This window comes from Portunus trituberculatus, chromosome 19 (genome assembly GCF_017591435.1).
Source record: "Portunus trituberculatus isolate SZX2019 chromosome 19, ASM1759143v1, whole genome shotgun sequence".
NCBI classification, from domain to species: domain Eukaryota; kingdom Metazoa; phylum Arthropoda; class Malacostraca; order Decapoda; family Portunidae; genus Portunus; species Portunus trituberculatus.
The window spans coordinates 5,440,939-5,460,000 of NC_059273.1; the positions used below are offsets into that span (position 1 = coordinate 5,440,939).

At 47.8% G+C, this 19,062-nt stretch overlaps 1 protein-coding gene across 1 annotated transcript in view; it reads right to left on the bottom strand.

The window, feature by feature from the left end:
* The window catches only part of LOC123506326 (titin-like), a 140,761-nt gene that overhangs the window by 63,520 nt on the left and 58,179 nt on the right, over positions 1–19,062 (bottom strand). The window contains 2 exon segments of the mRNA XM_045258296.1: positions 5,240–5,418; positions 9,540–9,662. Coding sequence (XP_045114231.1) covers positions 5,240–5,418; positions 9,540–9,662 — 302 coding nt within the window.

The following is a 19,062-nucleotide window of genomic DNA, read 5'->3' on the forward strand; positions in this document are numbered from 1 at the left end:
ACGGGGCGAGAGACAAGTATTGGGCAGGTGAGACTGAGAGAGCGACAGGTGGGACGGTACGGGACGGGTTGCTGTCATCAAACGAGTCTACTAACACACCTGCCAAGAGAGAAAGAGAGGGGAGGGGGAGGAGGGAAGGTGAGAATATGAATAAAAAGCTATTCGGTGTGCAGAGTTGGCAGCAAACATGACCCTAAAGAGGTGAGGCGTGGCCCAGGGGTATAAATAGCCTTGTTCACGGCTGCCGCTGCCATTAATGCCTCGCTGATGCTGCAGGAGGGAGGGAGGGACGGGGAGAGAACAAGGAGGGAGTAAGACATGACACGGAGGGAGGGACAAGAAAAAATGAGATGTTTAATTTCACCAGGTACAAATAAAGGTTGACTTATGACCCAGTATTTCTTTATTACTACCATATATTGCCGCTGATGAGAGTAAGTTATGTTTTTTTTTATCCATGTACAGTACTTGTATCCTTTCATCCCGCCTCGTTCCAGTCTGTGTTTGTACTTTGAGAGTTGATGATCAGTACCACCACCATCACCACCATTACCATGATAACGGAAGGGTATCACTACATTTTCTAGTGTTTAAGTTCTCTATCAATCTTTCATACACGTATACTTGAAATAAGCAAAGAGTTTATCAGTATTTTTAGGCGTTTGATTCCATATGGTAATGTGCTATTCTTGTTTTTGTAGCCTATTCTGGCAAATTCATTACATATATTCAGAATTTACAACGAGTTTAGCTTTGTGTTTTATGTTTGCTCATGTGTGGTAATGCATCCTATTTGTAACGTCTGGTGTGCGTCACTAGTCTGTCTTTCTCCTCGGTGACACAAGCCGGCCTGTCCCACATCGCCCCGTCCACTCACTCATCCGATTGTCATGTGAAGCGAAAGGCTACAACATGAATCAATTACTTTTTATGTGAGGAATTCATCGGCTGTCACTACCACGTGTGTGTGTGTGTGTGTGTGTGTGTGTGTGTGTGTGTGTGTGTGTGTGTGTGTTGTTTGTTTGTTTGTTTGTGTGTGTGTGTGTGTGTGTGTGTGTGTGTGTGTGTGTGTGTGTGTGTGTGTGTGTGTGTGTGTGTGTGTGTGTGTGTGTGTGTGTGTGTGTGTGTGTGTGTGTGTGTGTGTGTGTGTGTGAGCCTACAGGCATTGAGAAAGCGACACGCAGTCTCCTCGTCGTCGACCACACATCTCCATAACCAGTTTCCAGACATGTATTCGAGGTTATGACGCAACAGGAGACACGCGTGCTGCTCTCCTCTCCTTCATCCTTACAAATAACTGACCTAAGCTGATATAGGGATGCGCACGATGACAATCTGCGAAGATGACTTCCCGCCGCGCCGGTCACAGGGGCCGAGTTTTTGTCGCCTGCCACGCTCCGACAGGCAGGCTATCTCGAGGCTAATTTTCTTACTGGCTCCCTTGTGATCTTGTGCTTCAAGCGTGGCTTATGTACGATCACTTTCTTAAACTCTTTGTTCTATTATCAGGACACTTTTCAAAGCTTAGGAAAGGTTCTTATATGTGATTTTGCAGAATAATTATCAGAGTAGCAGTAGAAATACGTAAACAACTACGAAAACGCCAGCAACTTACTTTACAGTCTGTTGGAGATAGTCGAGATAAGATGCCAGAAGAGGAAAGCAAAAGAAGATGGAAGAAGTAAGTAGAGTGAAGGTACAGTATTGAGTTGGATGACGGAAGACGGGCAGGGCTCCACGATATCTCAAGACCCTGCCACTCACCATCTCCCTGCCCGCGAAAGCGAACTGAGGTCAAGATAGACAGAGTTCAGTGGATGGTGCAGCAAACATTTCAAACACTCCCTCTCCTGACGGTATAGATGGGCAGGATTCTCACTATCATGACATCCTGCCACACAGAAACTCCATCCATCTACATCCTATCATCTCCACTCCTGACTTGCCCCGCCAGTGATGGTGTGGGGTCACTGTGGGCGCCGCGCCTACGCACCCTGCTGACCCTCGTCTGTTTGTCTCCTGCCCTCACGTTCCCACAGCGTCGCCTGAACCACTACTGGGGCATCTGCACTTAGTCAGGGTGGCGGGGGTCGCTGATCCCTGAGCGTGGCGCCACAGGAGGCAAGATGGCAGGGGGGGCAGGGAGGCATGAAGCGAGAGAAGGTCTAGCGCTAGCCCTTGGTCCGTCCCTTGCCCCGCCGTCCCCAGTTAGGGCACGCGGGTCGCCTCGCATGCACTGAGCAACCAATCAGCGCATGGCCGGGTCGGTAAAGGCACATCTGATTGACGAAAAAGGCCAGCAAACAACGAGGGTTTATTCATGTATTTATTTTATTCTTTACCAAGCACCAGATAGTGATGTAAATGGCAGCGGGCTCTCTAAGTCACCGCTTCGACCTGAGAGAGGGACACACACACACACACACACACACACACACACCACCCGCCACGACGCCCAGCAGGACCCCGCCACCTCGCCGCCCTCCCCCGCACCCCCACGCAGGGTACAAATGACCTTACTAATCCACAGGTACCTGATTACCGAGTCCACCTGCAGGTTTTCCTCTCACCTTTAATGTCGATGCATCAAGCAGAGCGGGGACTAATGGTGAAGTACATGAATAATGATAATTTTCTTAATGGTGTATATAAATAATGATAATTTTCTTAATGGTATAAATGAATGGTGATCATCTTCACGTCAGTTATAATGAGTCATCTGTGTTTTTGAATTATTATGTTTTTAGGGATTGGTAGCGGAATAATCAAACATATTTTTTTTCTATGCATACGTGAACAAGACCGACGCAAAAAAAAAAAAAAACAATTCGGAATAAAAGGGTTACTAATTATCTCACACAGGCATAAAGAAACGGAATTATAATCACTACTATACACACAAACAAACAAACACACACACACACACATTAACATTGACTCAGGCTTCCTCTCTTCAACATTTGCATTTCTCATCATCTATCAGACGTTAGTTCGAGTAGAGAATCAAATACTTTTATCAAAACTGAGGTCCTACAAAGAGACAACGCCCACAGTGAGTCCCATCCTTCTCCACCTCCTCCTCATCTTCCATCTTACTTCTTCGTTCTTTTCTTCCTCATCTTCCACTTCCTACTTAATCGTCCTCCTCAACTTTCTTCCTCCTCTTCTTGTCTCTTCTTCTCCTCGTCTTCATTCTCATATCCCCTTCTTCTCTTCCACCTCCTACTATCTTGTTCTCCTCCTCCTCCTCCTCCTCCTCCTCCTCCTCCTCCTCCTCCTCCTCCTCCTCCTCCTCCTCCTCCTCCTCCTCCTCCTTCGCTTCTTCCTCGTCATCATCCTCAACATCACAAGATCACAAAACAAATACTAGTAAAAGTTTGTTGTCTTCTCTTCCTCTCTCAGTTTTCGCTCCCTTTATCTTCTTTCTCCCTTATCTCCCCTTCAGAATACTCCCCCCCCCTCTCTCTCTCTCTCTCTCTCTCTCTCTAGGATGAAAGATGCAACACTTAAACTTAAATTATCTCAACTTTGCCTCCTCGTTCATCTTAAGTTCCGACGCCCCGAGTTAGGAAGGCGAAGACAAATTTTTGAGTCTAGAAGCGCGACTAAAGATGGGGGGAGGAGGAGGAGGAGGAGGAGGAGGAGGAGAAGGAAGAGGTGATGTCCAGTTGTGTGTGTGTGTGTGTGTGTGTGTGTGTGTGTGTGTGTGTAAGAATGATGCGGGTGAATTTATGTATGTATGTAGAGAGAGAGAGAGAGAGAGAGAGAGAGAGAGAGAGAGAGAGAGAGAGAGAGAGAGAGAGAGAGAGAGAGAGAGAGAGAGAGAGAGAGAGAGAGAGAGAGAGAGAGAAATGAAAGAACAAAAAATGAAGAAAGAAAAAAAAGGAGTAGGAAGAGGAGAGAAAGGTAGAAAAGAAGGAGATAGTGGAAAAAAAAATAATAAGACAACGAACTCGCAAACATAAGGCAGTGTGGAGAAAGAGAAAAGAGAAACGAAGAGGAGGAGGAGATGGAGGAGAGAAAAGGTGAAGAGGTGAACGAGAAGGAGGGGGAGGTGGAGGAGAGGGAGAGCAGCCGACCTCCCCAATATGGGCGTGGGTGTGAGATGACCCAGGCACGAAGGTGAAGAGGAGGAGGAGGAGGAGGAGGATAGTAACGTGGTAGTGGTGGTTGGGTGATAGTAATGTACTACATCTGAATATAGATTTACAGTGGTGAATAAATAGTAGTGAAATAGTGGTGGTGATAGTGGTGGTGGTGATGGTGGTGGTGGTGGTGGTGGTGACGATGGTGGTGATGATGATTAAAAATAGGACCTAACACGCAAAAATTAATAAGAAATAATCACGAGAGAGAGAGAGAGAGAGAGAGAGAGAGAGAGAGAGAGAGAGAGAGAGAGAGAGAGAGAGAGAGAGAGCAAAGTCGTGTAGATGGAAATAGATAAAAAAAACCCAGGAAATTCCAATACCTAAAATGAAAAGAGAGAGAAAAAAGGCAATTCTCTGCCCTTATAACGACAAACCAAGCTGTCTCACTTTCTATCTATCCATCTGTCCATCTATCTACCCATCTATCTATCTATCTATCTATCTCTGTATGGCGGCGGGGATTGAATGACGGTACAGGTTTTATAGCGGTTAATTTGCCTTTTAGAAGCCTGTGTTTACTCTCGCCCGACCGATGCCTCACTTGCCCAGCCTCGACACTTCACGGGGATTGAGTAACGTGAGACGCGGAATGAGGCAAAGAGGTATCGCGGAATTCCAAAGTCAAGTGGCATTGGATCTCTTTAATTGTTATGTGTGTAGTTTCCGAAGCTTCATAAAATCAGTGGTTAGATATAGCGTGAAAGAATGTAATCTCTCTCTCTCTCTCTCTCTCTCTCGACGTTAAGAGGAATCCGGGAGAAAATTTCAATAAGAGGGAAAAAAGAGAGGAAAGGAAGAAAGAAATATGTAAGGAAGGAAGGCAAAGGAAAAGAAATTAAAGAAAAGGAAACCACAAAAGAAAGAGGAAGGGAAAGGAAAGGAAGAGAGGAAAAAATAAACGAATAAAAGGAAGGAAGAAAGAAAAAAACATAATACTATTTCTATTTAAGATAAACACAATAAAAAGGAGAGAGAAAGAAAGAAAAAAAAGGCAAATTTAGTCTCAGCGGAAGACAGACGGAAACATATAGAGGTAACTGACGAGTATCAACAGACAGACCCAGAAAGAAGACAATATTGGCATAACTCACGTGTGGAAAGTGACGCCCATCTCCAGAATCTCCTTCCTCGTTTCCAGCTGCGCGTTGAGGTCCTTCCAGGCAAGACCAAGGGACTCTGCCATAGCCGCATACACCTCTGCTCGGGGGTGCTGCGTGGAGATGAGCTGGTCTGCCTGATTGAGAAGGTCCTCCACTGGGCTCTGCTTGCTCTGCGGGGGACGATAAGTGAAAGTAAATGGTACTGTAGTGAATGGTTGATCAATAAAATGGTGTATCAGTAATAGTAGTAAGTAATCAGTGTTGTGCATAGTCGACAGGAAGCTTTGACCCTTTCAGTACTGAGACACATTTTTACTGTGAATTTTTGGATATCATTAGACGATTTTATTTGCATTAGGAAGGGTCTATGGAGGTCAGAAGATTAATGGCCAGAGTCTTTACTACTTTAATCCCTATATAAGTTTCTGAAGCTGTATAAAATCGCTAAATAGGAATCAGAATGAATATGGAAACACGGCATGGTACTGAAAGGGTTAAAGGAAGATTAGAAAGACATATGGATGGAGATGATAGGTGGAAATAGGTAAGTATGTTTTATTCAGAGGCTGCCATATGTACGCCTGATGGTTTCTCATAACGTCCCTCATTTCCTTGTTCCAGTGTTTCTATGTAAGGACGATGCGTAAGGTTATTTGACTGAAAAACGTGAAAGTAAGAGAGATTCATAGTTACAAGTGTTCTATTAGGTTTCAGTGAGAGAGAGAGAGAGAGAGAGAGAGAGAGAGAGAGAGAGAGAGAGAGAGAGAGAGAGATTGCTATCATAATCAACAACACATAAATAGAGGGTAAGGGTGTAAGAGTCACATTAATTACACCAATCTTGCACACCACTCGCTACCACTTGAGAGAGAGAGAGAGAGAGAGAGAGAGAGAGAGAGAGAGAGAGAGAGAGAGAGAGAGAGAGAGAGAGAGAGAGAGAGAGAGAGAGAGAGAAAGAAGAGGGGGGGGGGCGATGGAGTGGGTGGGAGACTTAAGAAAAACGAGCAAGACAAATTGATAGTAAAAAAAACAAGGACTAAATATGAGAAAGCAACCAACATCACCACCACCACCACCACCACCAACACCACCACCACCACATGACAACTAGTAACCTTATGACACGTATGATTTATTAATAGCACGGACGTGTGACCCTTTACAGGAGGAGAAGGAGGAGGAGGAGGAAGAGTAGTCATAGAGGACACACACACACACACACACACACACACACACACACACACACACACACACACACACACACACACACACACACACACACACACACACACACACATGTTGAATCAAAGGAAAAGAATGTTCTGAGTGTGCCTTTCTCTCTCTCTCTCTCTCTCTCTCTCTCTCTCTCTCTCTCTCTCTCTCTCTCTCTCTCTCTCTCTCTCTCTCTCTCTCTCTCTCTCTCTCTCAATAGCGTCACCTTCTTCCTTTATATTAGCTTAGTAGTTGTTTCAGGAAGAGGAGGAGGAGGAGGAGGAGGTAGATGAAAAGGGTAGTTTCTTTGAATATAAAACGTCTGACAGAGCCTGGCTGTTGATTTAAGTGTGTGTGTGTGTGTGTGTGTTTCAGTAGTGAGATTCAGAGTAAGTGTTTGCACGTGCCGCGCCACCGTCAGCCGCTGACACACACACACACACACACACACACACACACACACACACAGTCGGTCGTTGCTATATTTGTGCGGCACGTTAGGGCAGGAGGGCGTGAGGGGGAGCGGCGCCCTCATCTGCCACCTGTCTGCTGCCCTGAGTGTGTGTGTGTGTGTGTGTGTGTGTGTGTGTGTGTGTGTGTGTGTGTGTGTGTGTGTGTGTGTGCGCGCGCGTTTGAACGCTAACCTAATCACTACGAAACATAACAACAAAACACCAGGTTGTTTGAATATCCTTCCCCTCACCCCACCTCCCCTCCCTGCATGTCATCCCTTTCGTTTCTCATTCCTCCCTGCCTCCCGCGCTCCCTGACAAGCCCCTCAGCCGCCAGGTGTTAAACATATCAGCCGTGCAGGGGCGCCAGGTCGCCAGCCACGTCCGGCCGCCCTCCGCCTCCCTCTCTGGGGCAACACGCGACGGGCGCCCCTTGGACCGCTCCCAAACATTACATCATGCAGACTCCCAATTACTAGCGGTGCCAGATTCCGCGCAATGACGCAGCCTCCGCCTGGCCGCACCCGGTAAGGTGGTGGCGTGGTGCCTCCCTGTGTCCACCAGGGCAGGTGTAGGTCAGGTCTGGCACTGCCCCGCTCCACACCAACCTCTCGCTCTCCAGTGAATGTCGAGTTGCCACTGCTATGTGAGTTGCCGCGGCATGTTAGACACACAGCTGCAGGGAGGCAAACACAGTGCCACACACACGGATCCCTCGCCTCGCCCCAAGCAGGGAAGCGGTTGTGTGCTGTGGTGTCACGGCGGGCGTACATTCCGCGACCAAATAAGGGAAGGAGGCCGCCATGCACAGCAGAAACCCAATAACGACCAGCAGGACAGCACCCCCCGCAGGCTTATCAGGGCGTGGTGGCCTCCTGCGGCCAGGGAATGAGGCGTCCTTAGATAAGGAGACCATTGGGGAACCAACAACCCTCATTTCTCTTTCCCTCACTCTTGGCTCCCTCATTCCTGGCTCCCTCACTCCTGGCTCCCTCATTCCTGGCTCCCTCACTACTGACACGGTCACTTTCGTGGAGGCAACTCTAGGCAGTTTTCATAGACCACGCCGGATATGATCGCCTGGGGATGTGCGGGCCAAGCTCAGCAAGGGACAGTGGTGGGCTGAGTCCGGTCCTCCATGTAAACAGCCCGGGGCTCAGGAGGCCTCCCCACCCCCTGCTCCCAAGCAAACACTCCCCTGCACCACACACACACACACACACACACACACACACACACACACACACACACACACACACACACACACACACACACACACACACACTACTTACAGGGCCAGTCCCTAAGCTTCCTCGCTCCTTGCAGGTGCGCCCGAAGGCATCCCTCACGCAACAAAGAATAGACTAGCCATGGAAAGAAGTCACCTTTCCATCCCAGCCTCACTCACGCACGCTGTTTTTACCTAACTCAAGACATCATAACCACGTCACTCCGCCGAGGCCGCCCGTCCCTCGAGGCTGCAGCGACAATTGTGTGTAAATTCATGTGGCGTTTCCCTCCCCCGTCCCCAGCAGCCACCTGTAATGCCACTCCGAGGGCGACACTACTCCTTTCCCTAACCAATTCCCTTCCCTGCACCATCCGACAGAAGCATATTCAAAACACTTATTTTTTCATCCCTTTCTCACGTTCCCTACACTCCCCTACTGCATCACACACCCTATTTACAATCCCACCGTCCCTAACCCCCTCGCTTTTTCGCTATCTCCACCTTCCTCCCTCTCAGGCGTCGTGTCAGGGGCAGGCTTAGGCTTTCTGCACATCAAAGCCGCTCAGGAATGTAATTTGCGAGGCGGATCGACATGAATAATGACCACGACTTTCACGGGATAAGACTAGAAGGTGCTTTGAGTTACCGACTTGTGAAGGGGTGATCCAGGTGGCCGTGTGTGTGTGTGTGTGTGTGTGTGTGTGTGTGTGTGTGTGTGTGTGTGTGTGTGTGCGAGGGACGAAGCGGCGAGATGAGAAACTGAAAAATCATGGCGGTTTGTGTGTGTGTGTGTGTGTGTGTGTGTGTGTGTGTGTGTGTGTGTGTGTGTGTGTGTGTGTGTGTGTGTGTGTGTGTGTGTGTGTGTGTGTGTTTGTCCCGACGGGTAAACAGAATAGGAAAAATACAGAGACAGAGAGAGAGAGAGAGAGAGAGAGAGAGAGAGAGAGAGAGAGAGAGAGAGAGAGAGAGAGAGAGAGAGAGAGAGAGAGAGAGAGAGAGAGAGAGAGAGAGAGAGAGGACATACCACTATTACTACTACTACTACTACTACTACTACTACTACTACTACTACTGCTGCTCCTGCTACTCTGCTACTACTACTACTACTACTACTACTAACAATTAGAAAGAAACAAAAAAGAAGAAAATCATGGATGAAAAGGAAGATGACGAAGAAAAAAAATGGAGATAAAAAAGAGAAAGATATAACAAGAAGAAAAAGAAGAAGAAGAAGAAGAAGAAGAAGAAGAAGAAGAAGAAGAAGAAGAAGAAGAAGAAGAAGAAGAAGAAGAAGAAGAAGAAGAAGAAGAAGAGGAAGAAAAGTCACAGAAAACAAAGAAGTGAAGGAAGATGAGGTGACAACGACAAAAGGTACATGTGATAAGAATCTTTTTACCTGTAGCTTTGCCAGGACTTCCTCGTGTGCCTGCAGTAGCTTGGTGGCCTCCTGCATGTTGGTGCCCAGGTACACCATGCCGGGGGTCAGCTCCACCACTCGCAGCTCCAGCCAGTCCGCGCTCTGCAATGGTAACGGCAACAGGTGAACAGAGGGACAGGTGCATGGATAGGTAACAGAGATCATATGAGAGAATGGGCAATAGAGATCAAGAGCAAGATTAAATGAGATGAATAAGTGAGGATGAATGATAACAGGTCAGATGAACAAGGGAACAAGTAAGCAGATGAACAGTAAGGATGAACAGGCAAAAGAGATCAAGTGACGAGGTGATCAGGTGAAAAGTTAGAGAATATGGATGAATGATAACAGGAAAGGTGAACAGAGAAACAGGTGAGGAGAGGAACCAGTGGTAAGATGGATAATAACAGCTAGGTGAGGGAGATTAGGTAAGAAGGTGAACAGGTGAAAGGTAAAAGGGAAGAGATGGGTGACAACAGGATTAACGGAAGGGAAAGTGAATGGCAGTAGGAAGACAAGGTGATGCAGTAAAGAGATTAGCAGGTGAACAGTTGAACGGTAACAAAATGGTAACTGATAACATAGAGCATGAAAAATATTAAGGTACAGAAATGAATAGATGAAAAAAAAAAACTTGTATAAAAATGAATTAAAGAATACATAAGATAAGATTTTAATCAGGTGATGTAGAAAATTATTAACACGAATCATCAAGTGAATATTAATGAATGAGAGAGGAATGGATACATACATTCATACACACGTCCTCTTGACATACATACATACTGCAACATACTTCTACACACACACACACACACACACACACACACACACACACACATAAACACGATTACATATTCATAAAACGAAAGAACAGGAGGAGGAGGAGGAGGAGGAGAAAATAATAACAATAATAATAGTAACAACAACAACAGCAACAACAGTAACAACAACCAGAAGAAGAAAAAAAAAAGAAAAGAGGAGGAGGGGAGAAAAGAAAAACAGCACCAGGAGGAGGGGAGAGGAGAAAAAAAGCTGCATCACCGTTCTAACATGACAGGGGCGGCTGAGAGGACACTGGAGAGACACAAACAGCCACAACAACACACATCATTGGCAAGCGAGAGGACACAGCCACAGTGAGCCTCGGAACCCCTCACTGAATGCATAAGTGAGGAGGAGGAGGAGGAGGAGGAGGAGGAGGAGGAAGAAGAGGAGGAAATGCCTTATGTCCTCATTCGCTTATAAGGAAGTTCTCACTCTTCAATTTCTGTCTCATTTTCTCCTCTTTTTTCTCTTCTACTTCTCTTCTCTTATCACTTTCTTTCCTCTAGTTTCTGACCTTCCTTCTTCTCCATGTTCTCTCTCTCTCCTCACATCTCTTTGTTTATCTCATTATCTCTTCCTTCTCTTCTAATTCTTTTCACTTTCTGTCTATCTCCTATCATGTTCTCTCTTGTTTTCCGAATCTCTCTTAACCTGTTCTCTTCCGTTTTCTTATTTTCTCTTCTTTCCCCTTCTGGTTTCCCGTTTTCTCTTGGGAAAGGGGGAAGGGGTAAGAATGTTCCATCCCACCCCAGCAAGAAATTCCCCAGGTGATGGTGCCGATTGTGGTGGGGAGAGGAGAAGGAAAGATGGGAGAGGGGAGAGAGAGAGAGAGATGGATGCGGAGATGGGATGGAGAGATGAGACGGGGAGATGGAAGGATACAGCTGGGCACTGACTCTCTCTCTCTCTCTCTCTCTCTCTCTGACACACAGGTACACCAACACCACCCACAACACACGTTTCATAATAATTATAATTTCTTCCCCTTCACGACCACCCGCCCGCGACCTTAGCTCCAATCACCGCCCACACCGCCTGTCCCTTCCCGCCCACACCGCCTCAACCCACATCAGACACCCTTCCCTCCCGCCCACACCCTCCCAGCCTTACCCTCACCTCACTGTCCTTGTGCAGACTTAGTTCGCTGAAATGGGGGCTGATGGTGGGGTAGAGAGAGAGAGAGAGAGAGAGAGAGAGAGAGAGAGAGAGAGAGAGAGAGAGAGAGAGAGAGAGTGAAGAGACAGGTTGGTGGCAGTGTAAGGGGGCAGAGAAGCAGGGAGGAGAGGTAGGCAGGTGGCTGAGATGGGAGGAGGAGGAGGAGGAGGAGGAGGTGGTGGTGGTGGTGGTGGTGGTGGTGGTGGTGGTGGTGGTTGTTCCCTCATTTCAACAGGAAGTCAACAGATGCTGGAGGTTCGCCAGACTCTCTTCCCTCGTTCTGGTTTGTGCCGCCAATTCTCCTGGCTTCACACCTATTTCTTCACCTCTCCTCCTCCTCCTCCTCCTCCTCCTCCTCCTCCTCCTCCTCCTCCTCCTCCTCCTCCTCCTCCTCCTCCTCCTACTCTCCTACTCCTTTCTCTCTTTCTTTTTCTTTACTTTTCACCTTTTTTCTTATCTTCTCCTCTCTTCCTACTTTCGTTACTTCCTTCTGTTTCTTTCACCACTTTCTTTTCTCCTTCTCCCATCTCTATGTCATCTTTATTTCTTATCCTTTCATCTCTTCTCACTTTCATCTTCTTGTTTTCTCTTTACACTTTCTTTTATACTTCTATCTTCTCTCTCCTTATTTTTTCATAACTTTTATTTTTCTCTATCCCTTTTCTTATTTCGTTCTTTCACTTATTAGCTCCTATTTCCATGATTTATTCGCTTCCCATCTTCTCTCCGTTTTTTAATCCTCTATTCTTCAATCCTTTATTGTTCCCTTCATTACCCAATTTTTTTCCTTTTGCTGTTTCTTCCTTTATATTTTTGGTTCTTTAATTTCCTTTCCAACTGAATCACCTTCTCTTCCACCTAATTAATCCTGACACATACAACGTCCATCTGCCATCCACATCCATTCATGCCCAAACACACACACACACACACACACACACACAGGGGAAGGCATACCACAAGGGTACATATTCCCCTGTGTTTATCCAGTTGTGCCTCTTCTCACCCACGTTCGTTCTAGTCCAGCGGTCAATATTGAAAAGGCCTCTATTTTTTTTTCTTTTTTATAACAGTGGGTCTTTTTTTTTAATAGTTTTTGTTGCCCTTGCCGGCTTTCCTCTCTTACATATAAAAAAAAAACCCGAATCTCGTATACCAGAAACTATATTTTTTCAGTTAGTACACGTATTTAGCCACACTAAATGAAAGGTAATGGCATTCTAGAGGTCTGTATTGATGTATTAGGAGGCAAAACAGATTATCATTCACTGTCGATGATATGTTTACAGTTTTATCGGTAAACATCCGTCATGCTACACCTCAAAAAGATCCACTTGAGTCTGCGCATCGAATTAAGCCTCCATATCATGAAAATGTTGGATCAGGAGCTTCAGGAGTCCATGCACTTAGTCAATATGGCTCTGGAAACTTGCCACATGTACGCGATCAAGTCTGAAGCCAGGAACAAACAAATGACAGGGAGAAAGCAAGAACCGCCGTGTCACTAAAGATGGAACAACAAAACTGCAATAATCATGGTAGGATTTCATCAGAGCAGACGCAAAGTCGATCTCATCAGATGCTTCACGAAATTTTAGGATGGTGGTGTGGAGACAGTAGTTATGTGGCTGTAGGGGTCATGATGGTGGTGTGTGTGTGTGTGTGTGTGTGTGTGTGTGTGTGTGTGTGTGTGTGTGTGTGTGTGTGTGTGTGTGTGTGGAAAGGTTCAACAGTTTAAGTAGTGTTTGTTGAGGTTGTAATGGTGGCAATTATTGTGATTTTAGTGTATGGAATACGTCTGTTACGTGAGTTGTGTTTGGAATACGAGCAGAGGCAGCTGTTAATAAGGACTAGTCTGGTGCTGAGCTGTGATTGGCTGTTATGTGCTGAGTTGTGATTGGTCCACGTGTGGAGAAGACTGCACGCTAACTCCAAGCTGTTTGGGGAAGGACTGGGCATGCGGGGAAGAGGCAGCTCATTTCATCCTAAATATCACAGCTGTGTACCTGCTGCTCGTCTCTTCTCAGAGTAAGAGTGAGTGCAACCATGACTGGAAACAAGAAAATGCTAACCCTTCGCATCCAGGTAACGATTCCCTACGGCAGCAAGCGGCCACAGCGTGTCCGTGTGGTCGCCAAGGACCGCGGCGCGCTGCTGTTCGCCTACCGCCGCGAGCTGGCCTGCATCCCGCTGTACAAGGCGGGGTGGAGGCGCGTGCCGGGCGACAAGGGCGCCTGGCTGTGGCAGAACGAGCAGGCCGCGGCCGTATCCGTGGACATGGCCAAGCTGCTCAGCTACAGGAAGCTCGCGCTGCAGCTGTACTGCCTGCGCGGAGAAGACGTCAAGCACAAAGGCGTCTTCAATTTACGCCGGGTGATGGAGCAGCAGCAGCGGGAGGACGAGCTGCATCTGGCCATGCAGTACTCCACAGGCTGCTGGTGGTGGCGCTGCCTCGCCTTCACCTGTTTCCGCAGGCCCGAGGACGAGGCGGTGCCCCGGCGAGGCGGCGGCGAGAACCTGCGACTGGACAACTCCATCCTGTCCCAGAGTCCGCCACAGACCAGCGTGGCTCTCTTCGACAGGGAGCAAGCTGGTAACGACCCCGTCGCAGCTCAGGACGCGGCCAGCGGGTCGTCCCACACAACAGATGGGCCCGACACGTCTCAGAACGTGGTCTGTGGCCTGTCTGGAGCTGGTGACGACCCCGCCGCTGCTGAGCACGCGGTCAGCGGGACGTCCCACGCTACAGACGGGCCCGACACGTCTGAGGACGTGGTCTGTGGCCTGTCTGGAGCTGGTGACGACCCCGCCGCGGGTCAGCAGGCAGGCTGCGTCGCTGTGGAGCAGCTCCAGGAGGTTGAGTCGCAGCGACCTGCTCGGTTCACCAACTCAGGCGCAGTGTTCCCCGAGCTGCTGCGGGAACACGACTTGTGGGTGGCGGAGGAGAAGGCGGACTCAGAAAAGATCCAGAAGGAGGAGGAGGCGCCTCGTCTCCAGCGAGACGTCAGGAGAATTGGTAAGAAGGTGCACGGAGTGGTGCACTATTTCTGGAGGACCAGCAGAGCGGTGCATGCCATTTGGAGGGCAGGCGTCTCGGTGCGCGCCCTATGGAAAGCGGCCTGTGCTGTGCAAGCAGTCTGGACAGCTGGCAGCGTGCTGCGTGCCCTGTGGATAGCGGGTGGCACAGTGCATGCTGTCTTCACGGCGAGTGGCACAGTGCGCAGCCTGTTGATGGTGGGGGCTGCAACAGGCGGACCCTGGAGGCTGGGAGGCATGCGTGCCCTGTTGACAGGACGCCGCGTGGTACGTGCCCTCTGGACTGCGCGCCGCTCAGTGCGTACCCTCTGGAGGGCGCGGAGCGCACTGCGTAGCTCCTGGACAACAGCAGGGGCGGTGCGAGCCGTGTGGACCGCGGGCCGCGGGTTGCACGGTTTCTGGATGGCAGGCGGCACTTTGAATGTCATCTTGAGTGCAGGGGAAGCGGCACGTGTCCTCGGAATGGCAGGCGGCATGGGCGCCATAGCATTGCTGGCGGGCACTCTACTGCACAGCGAAGACACGCAGCCCGTGGACTGGCTGCTCTGTGGCGTGGGTGCTGCCATCTTGCTGGTGGACTTCTGTGTCCAGGGCTGCAAGTGGCTGTGGCGTCGGCGAGGCTCAACAAACAGAGAGGGCCACTAGTGACCTGCAGAGGGCAACTCGCCCGCTGGCTGAGCTTCTCACACCGCCGTCAATGCGTGCACCGCTCACCAGTCAATGTCTCGCCGCGTTGCGTTGCTGCCAGCAAGTCATTCTGGATCCTTTCACCGCAACATCATTTACTGAAATGTATACCAGACTGGCGGTTCATCTCTGGTGAAGGCTGGAATCTTTCACACTGATTTCTGATCGTCCCCTTGTTTTTGTGAGTAGAAAGAGGAGAAGAATAAGAGGTCTGACAGAGAGAAGAAAAGTATAAAGAAAGTGAAGGAAAGTAGGAGATAAAAGTTTATGGGCAGACCACATTGCTGTCATATAGCCATTGTTTTATTGGCGAGGGTGCACTCACTTCTCTTCCGGGTTAAACATTGTTACCCTGCCTAGAAGGTTGCATTTTTTTTTTCTCTTGGTAAGCAGAACCCAGCTATCTCTTCACCAGTCCCTGTGAACATGACTGCTTATCTTTTCGTGTAGTAATATCATATATTATATTTTATTCACGTTTCAATTATCCTGTATGTATCAATTATAAATAACCAAAGTCGTAACTTGTAAGTTACGACTTTGGTTATGTATAATTGATACATACAGGAGGACGGGATCGTCCCTACATCTTCGTCTCTCTAATTCAGGTTTTCTCCTGATCTTGCGAAATTTTAGCGTGCGTATGTCACCAACCATCCATGCCAGGCCAGTGCATGTGAGTATCCAGTGATCCACCAGCGATCCAACCAGCGACCTTGCAAAGGTTGTTAATGTTAACGGTGCGGTCGGTTCAAACTATTGCATGTCGGTTAACACAACACATGTGGTTCGTGTGGTCACTAACTGCCATCAATGGCAGCCTCTGAGACATAGCTTCAAGGTGCTGATTTCAAACTCCCTCCAGCTCAGCTAGTAAGAACAACAGTAGCAGTTCCACGAACATGAATTCTGGTCATCAGTACGTGTGTTCAGCAACGAGTAGGTTGAAGTCACTCTACAAGGGCTGACCAGCAGATACAAAGCCACAAAGTGCCTGATGACGATCCTCTTTCGTGTTGTGATGGGTGAAACACTGACGTGTGCGGTGCGTGAGGCACAGCCACAGTCACAGTCAGACAGCTGCTCTTTGCAACACTGCATGCTCTGGTCTTCTTGCCGTGCCGGAACGTTCTCCATCAAGATCCGCCACAGCGCCTTTAGTGTCCACTCTGAGCCATTGCTGGCCTGGGTCATGACTTACCACACAGGATACAGTGACAGCGAGGAAGTTCATGAATTACCAGACAGGATTCAGTGACAGCGAGGATGTTCATGGCAGAATGGAAGCCTCCCCGGCGCAACACTACAGTATGTTTCTTGGGAGACCAGAGCTGTCTGGTTTTGCAGTACAAGACTTCGTCAAAAGTTAAGTCAGTCGTTGCTTGATTGAGTTCCTCAGTAATCTTCTTGCACCGTGCAAGGAATGTCACGATTGTGTCCATCACAGAAATGACAGTTAGTTGGATTACAATGACAATTATAGTCGCAGGCATCGATCCATCGGATAACATCTCATTCCACCCAGTCTAGCTGTGTAAGCTCTGGTCACCACCTTTGGCCATCCTGCTGAAGATCCATGCAAAGCCTTTCATCCCGTATTGACGGAATACACTACTTGTTTGTGGCTTGAAAACTTGTCATGAATTAGTTCCATCAAAACTTGTTCTTTGGGTCTCGGGACAATGCACAGCTTGTGAGAGTCAGCAAGGAGAGTCTTCAGTGACTTGAACCTGCCTGTGGCTGTGCCATACTTCAATGTTCACAACTCAAGTGTCTAAAGTCAGATCGGAAAGTGAGAGAGAGGGAGATTTACACATTTCAGACAGTCCTTTTGATTAATGGTTTCGGGAAGTAACATTCAGCTGTATTGCTTAATATGATCAGAAACATTTTTGAACACATCTTTAAAAAAAAAAATAATAATAAAACATCACATGTGTCATAACTGCTCCTCCTCTTTCTTTATTCCTCCTTTATCCTTTTATCTTCCTCTCCTTTATCTTACAATTTCTTCTTCTTCTTCTTCTTCTTCTTCTTCTCTTCCTCCTCCTCTCCTCAGGTAAACAATTTCACTAATAAAACAACTCAAACAAACAAGACGATAACCACAAATACCACACATCACTCAACTTTAGGCGCCCATGATATAATACCTACTCCTCCTCCTCTTCTTCTTCTCCTCCTCCTCCTCCTCCTCCTCCTTCTCGTCCTCTTCCTCATCATCATACCACAACAGGAAGAGCGGCGTATTTACTAACTCAGGAACGCAAGATGAGAGAGAGAGAGAGAGAGAGAGAGAGAGAGAGAGAGAGAGAGAGAGAGAGAGAGAGAGAGAGAGAGAGAAGCCTTCCTATACCATGCACCTCCCCTTCTTTGGTCCCTGTATCTCCTCTTCCCTGCCTCTCACCTTATCTCTTTCTTCCATCCTTCCCTGCCGTCTTATCTGCCTCCCCTCTCCTCCTCCTCCTCCTCTTCCTTCTCAATCCTTCCCGTCGTCTTGGTTCACTGAGAGGTTACATAGACTTTCTTCAGGACTTTTAACTTTCCTGATTCTTATTCCATTTATTTACCTAATTAACTATAAGTGAAAGTTAGGAAGCAGTTGTATTGACAGTTTAACCGCCTCAGTAGCTGGAGGCGTTTCCATATTCATTCTGCTTACTATTTGGTGATTTTATCCAGCTTCAGAAACCTAAGTGGGGATTAAAATAGTGAAGACTGGCCATTAATCTTCTGACCTCCATAGACTCTTCCTGATGTAAACAAAATCGTCTAATATCCAAACCTCAAGGTAAAAATGCATCCCAGTACTGAAGGGATTAACAATGAATCTGCATCATCCATCAGAAAAACACACCTGAGAACTTGAATAACCATCACTTCACCATTATAACATTCCTGGTGAGATAGCAATACATTCAAGAGCGCAGCAACAGTCAAGCGATGGGTACGTGTGAAGAGGCAACAAGAGTAACGATCCGTGGCCTAGAGCTGTTGGCGGTGCTGGAGGCCGGAGTGACGAGAGGAAACAGGTGGGAGGGTACACAAGAAAAGGAGACGTGCTTGTGTACAGAGAGGTGGAATGAGAGGAGAAGAGGAGACAAGTGTAAAGATAATGAAAATGTGCTTGAAATGAGTGCAGATGAAGTAACAGGAGAAGACTATGAAAAGGAGAGGTGCTTGAGGATCAGGTGGCGGCGGCGGTGGTGGTGGTGGTGGTGGAGGGAATTAAAAGATGATAAAGTAGAAATGGATATTGGATAGACAAATGGATGGAAATGTTAAATGTTATAATAGAGAATGGATGAATGGAATGTAATGGAGGGAGTGAGAAGTAGAGGGTTGTTGAGGCAGGCCACGGGAGGGAAGGGAGGGAAGAAAGGAGGGAGAGAGAGACGGAGGGAGGGAGGGAGAGAGGGAGGAAGGGAGCGGCTCAAGGACATGCTTATCATTAGAGAGAGAGAGAGAGAGAGAGAGAGAGAGAGAGAGAGAGAGAGAGAGAGAGTAAAAGTAAAATACAATACGATAATAAAAATACAATATCAAGAATTCCATCACTACTATCACTACCACAACCACCACCACCACAACACCACACCTACCACCATTTCTACCACCCCACCACAATCACAACCCAGAAACACCACCACAGCACCACACACATCACCAAGCAACAAACTCACAAACGCACACACTCACCTTCCTTCGTTAGTATCTCCCTTCCCCTCTCCACCCCTTCCCCTCACTTCCCCTCCCATGCATGTCAATGGTACTCAAATTATCACTCCACCTACGC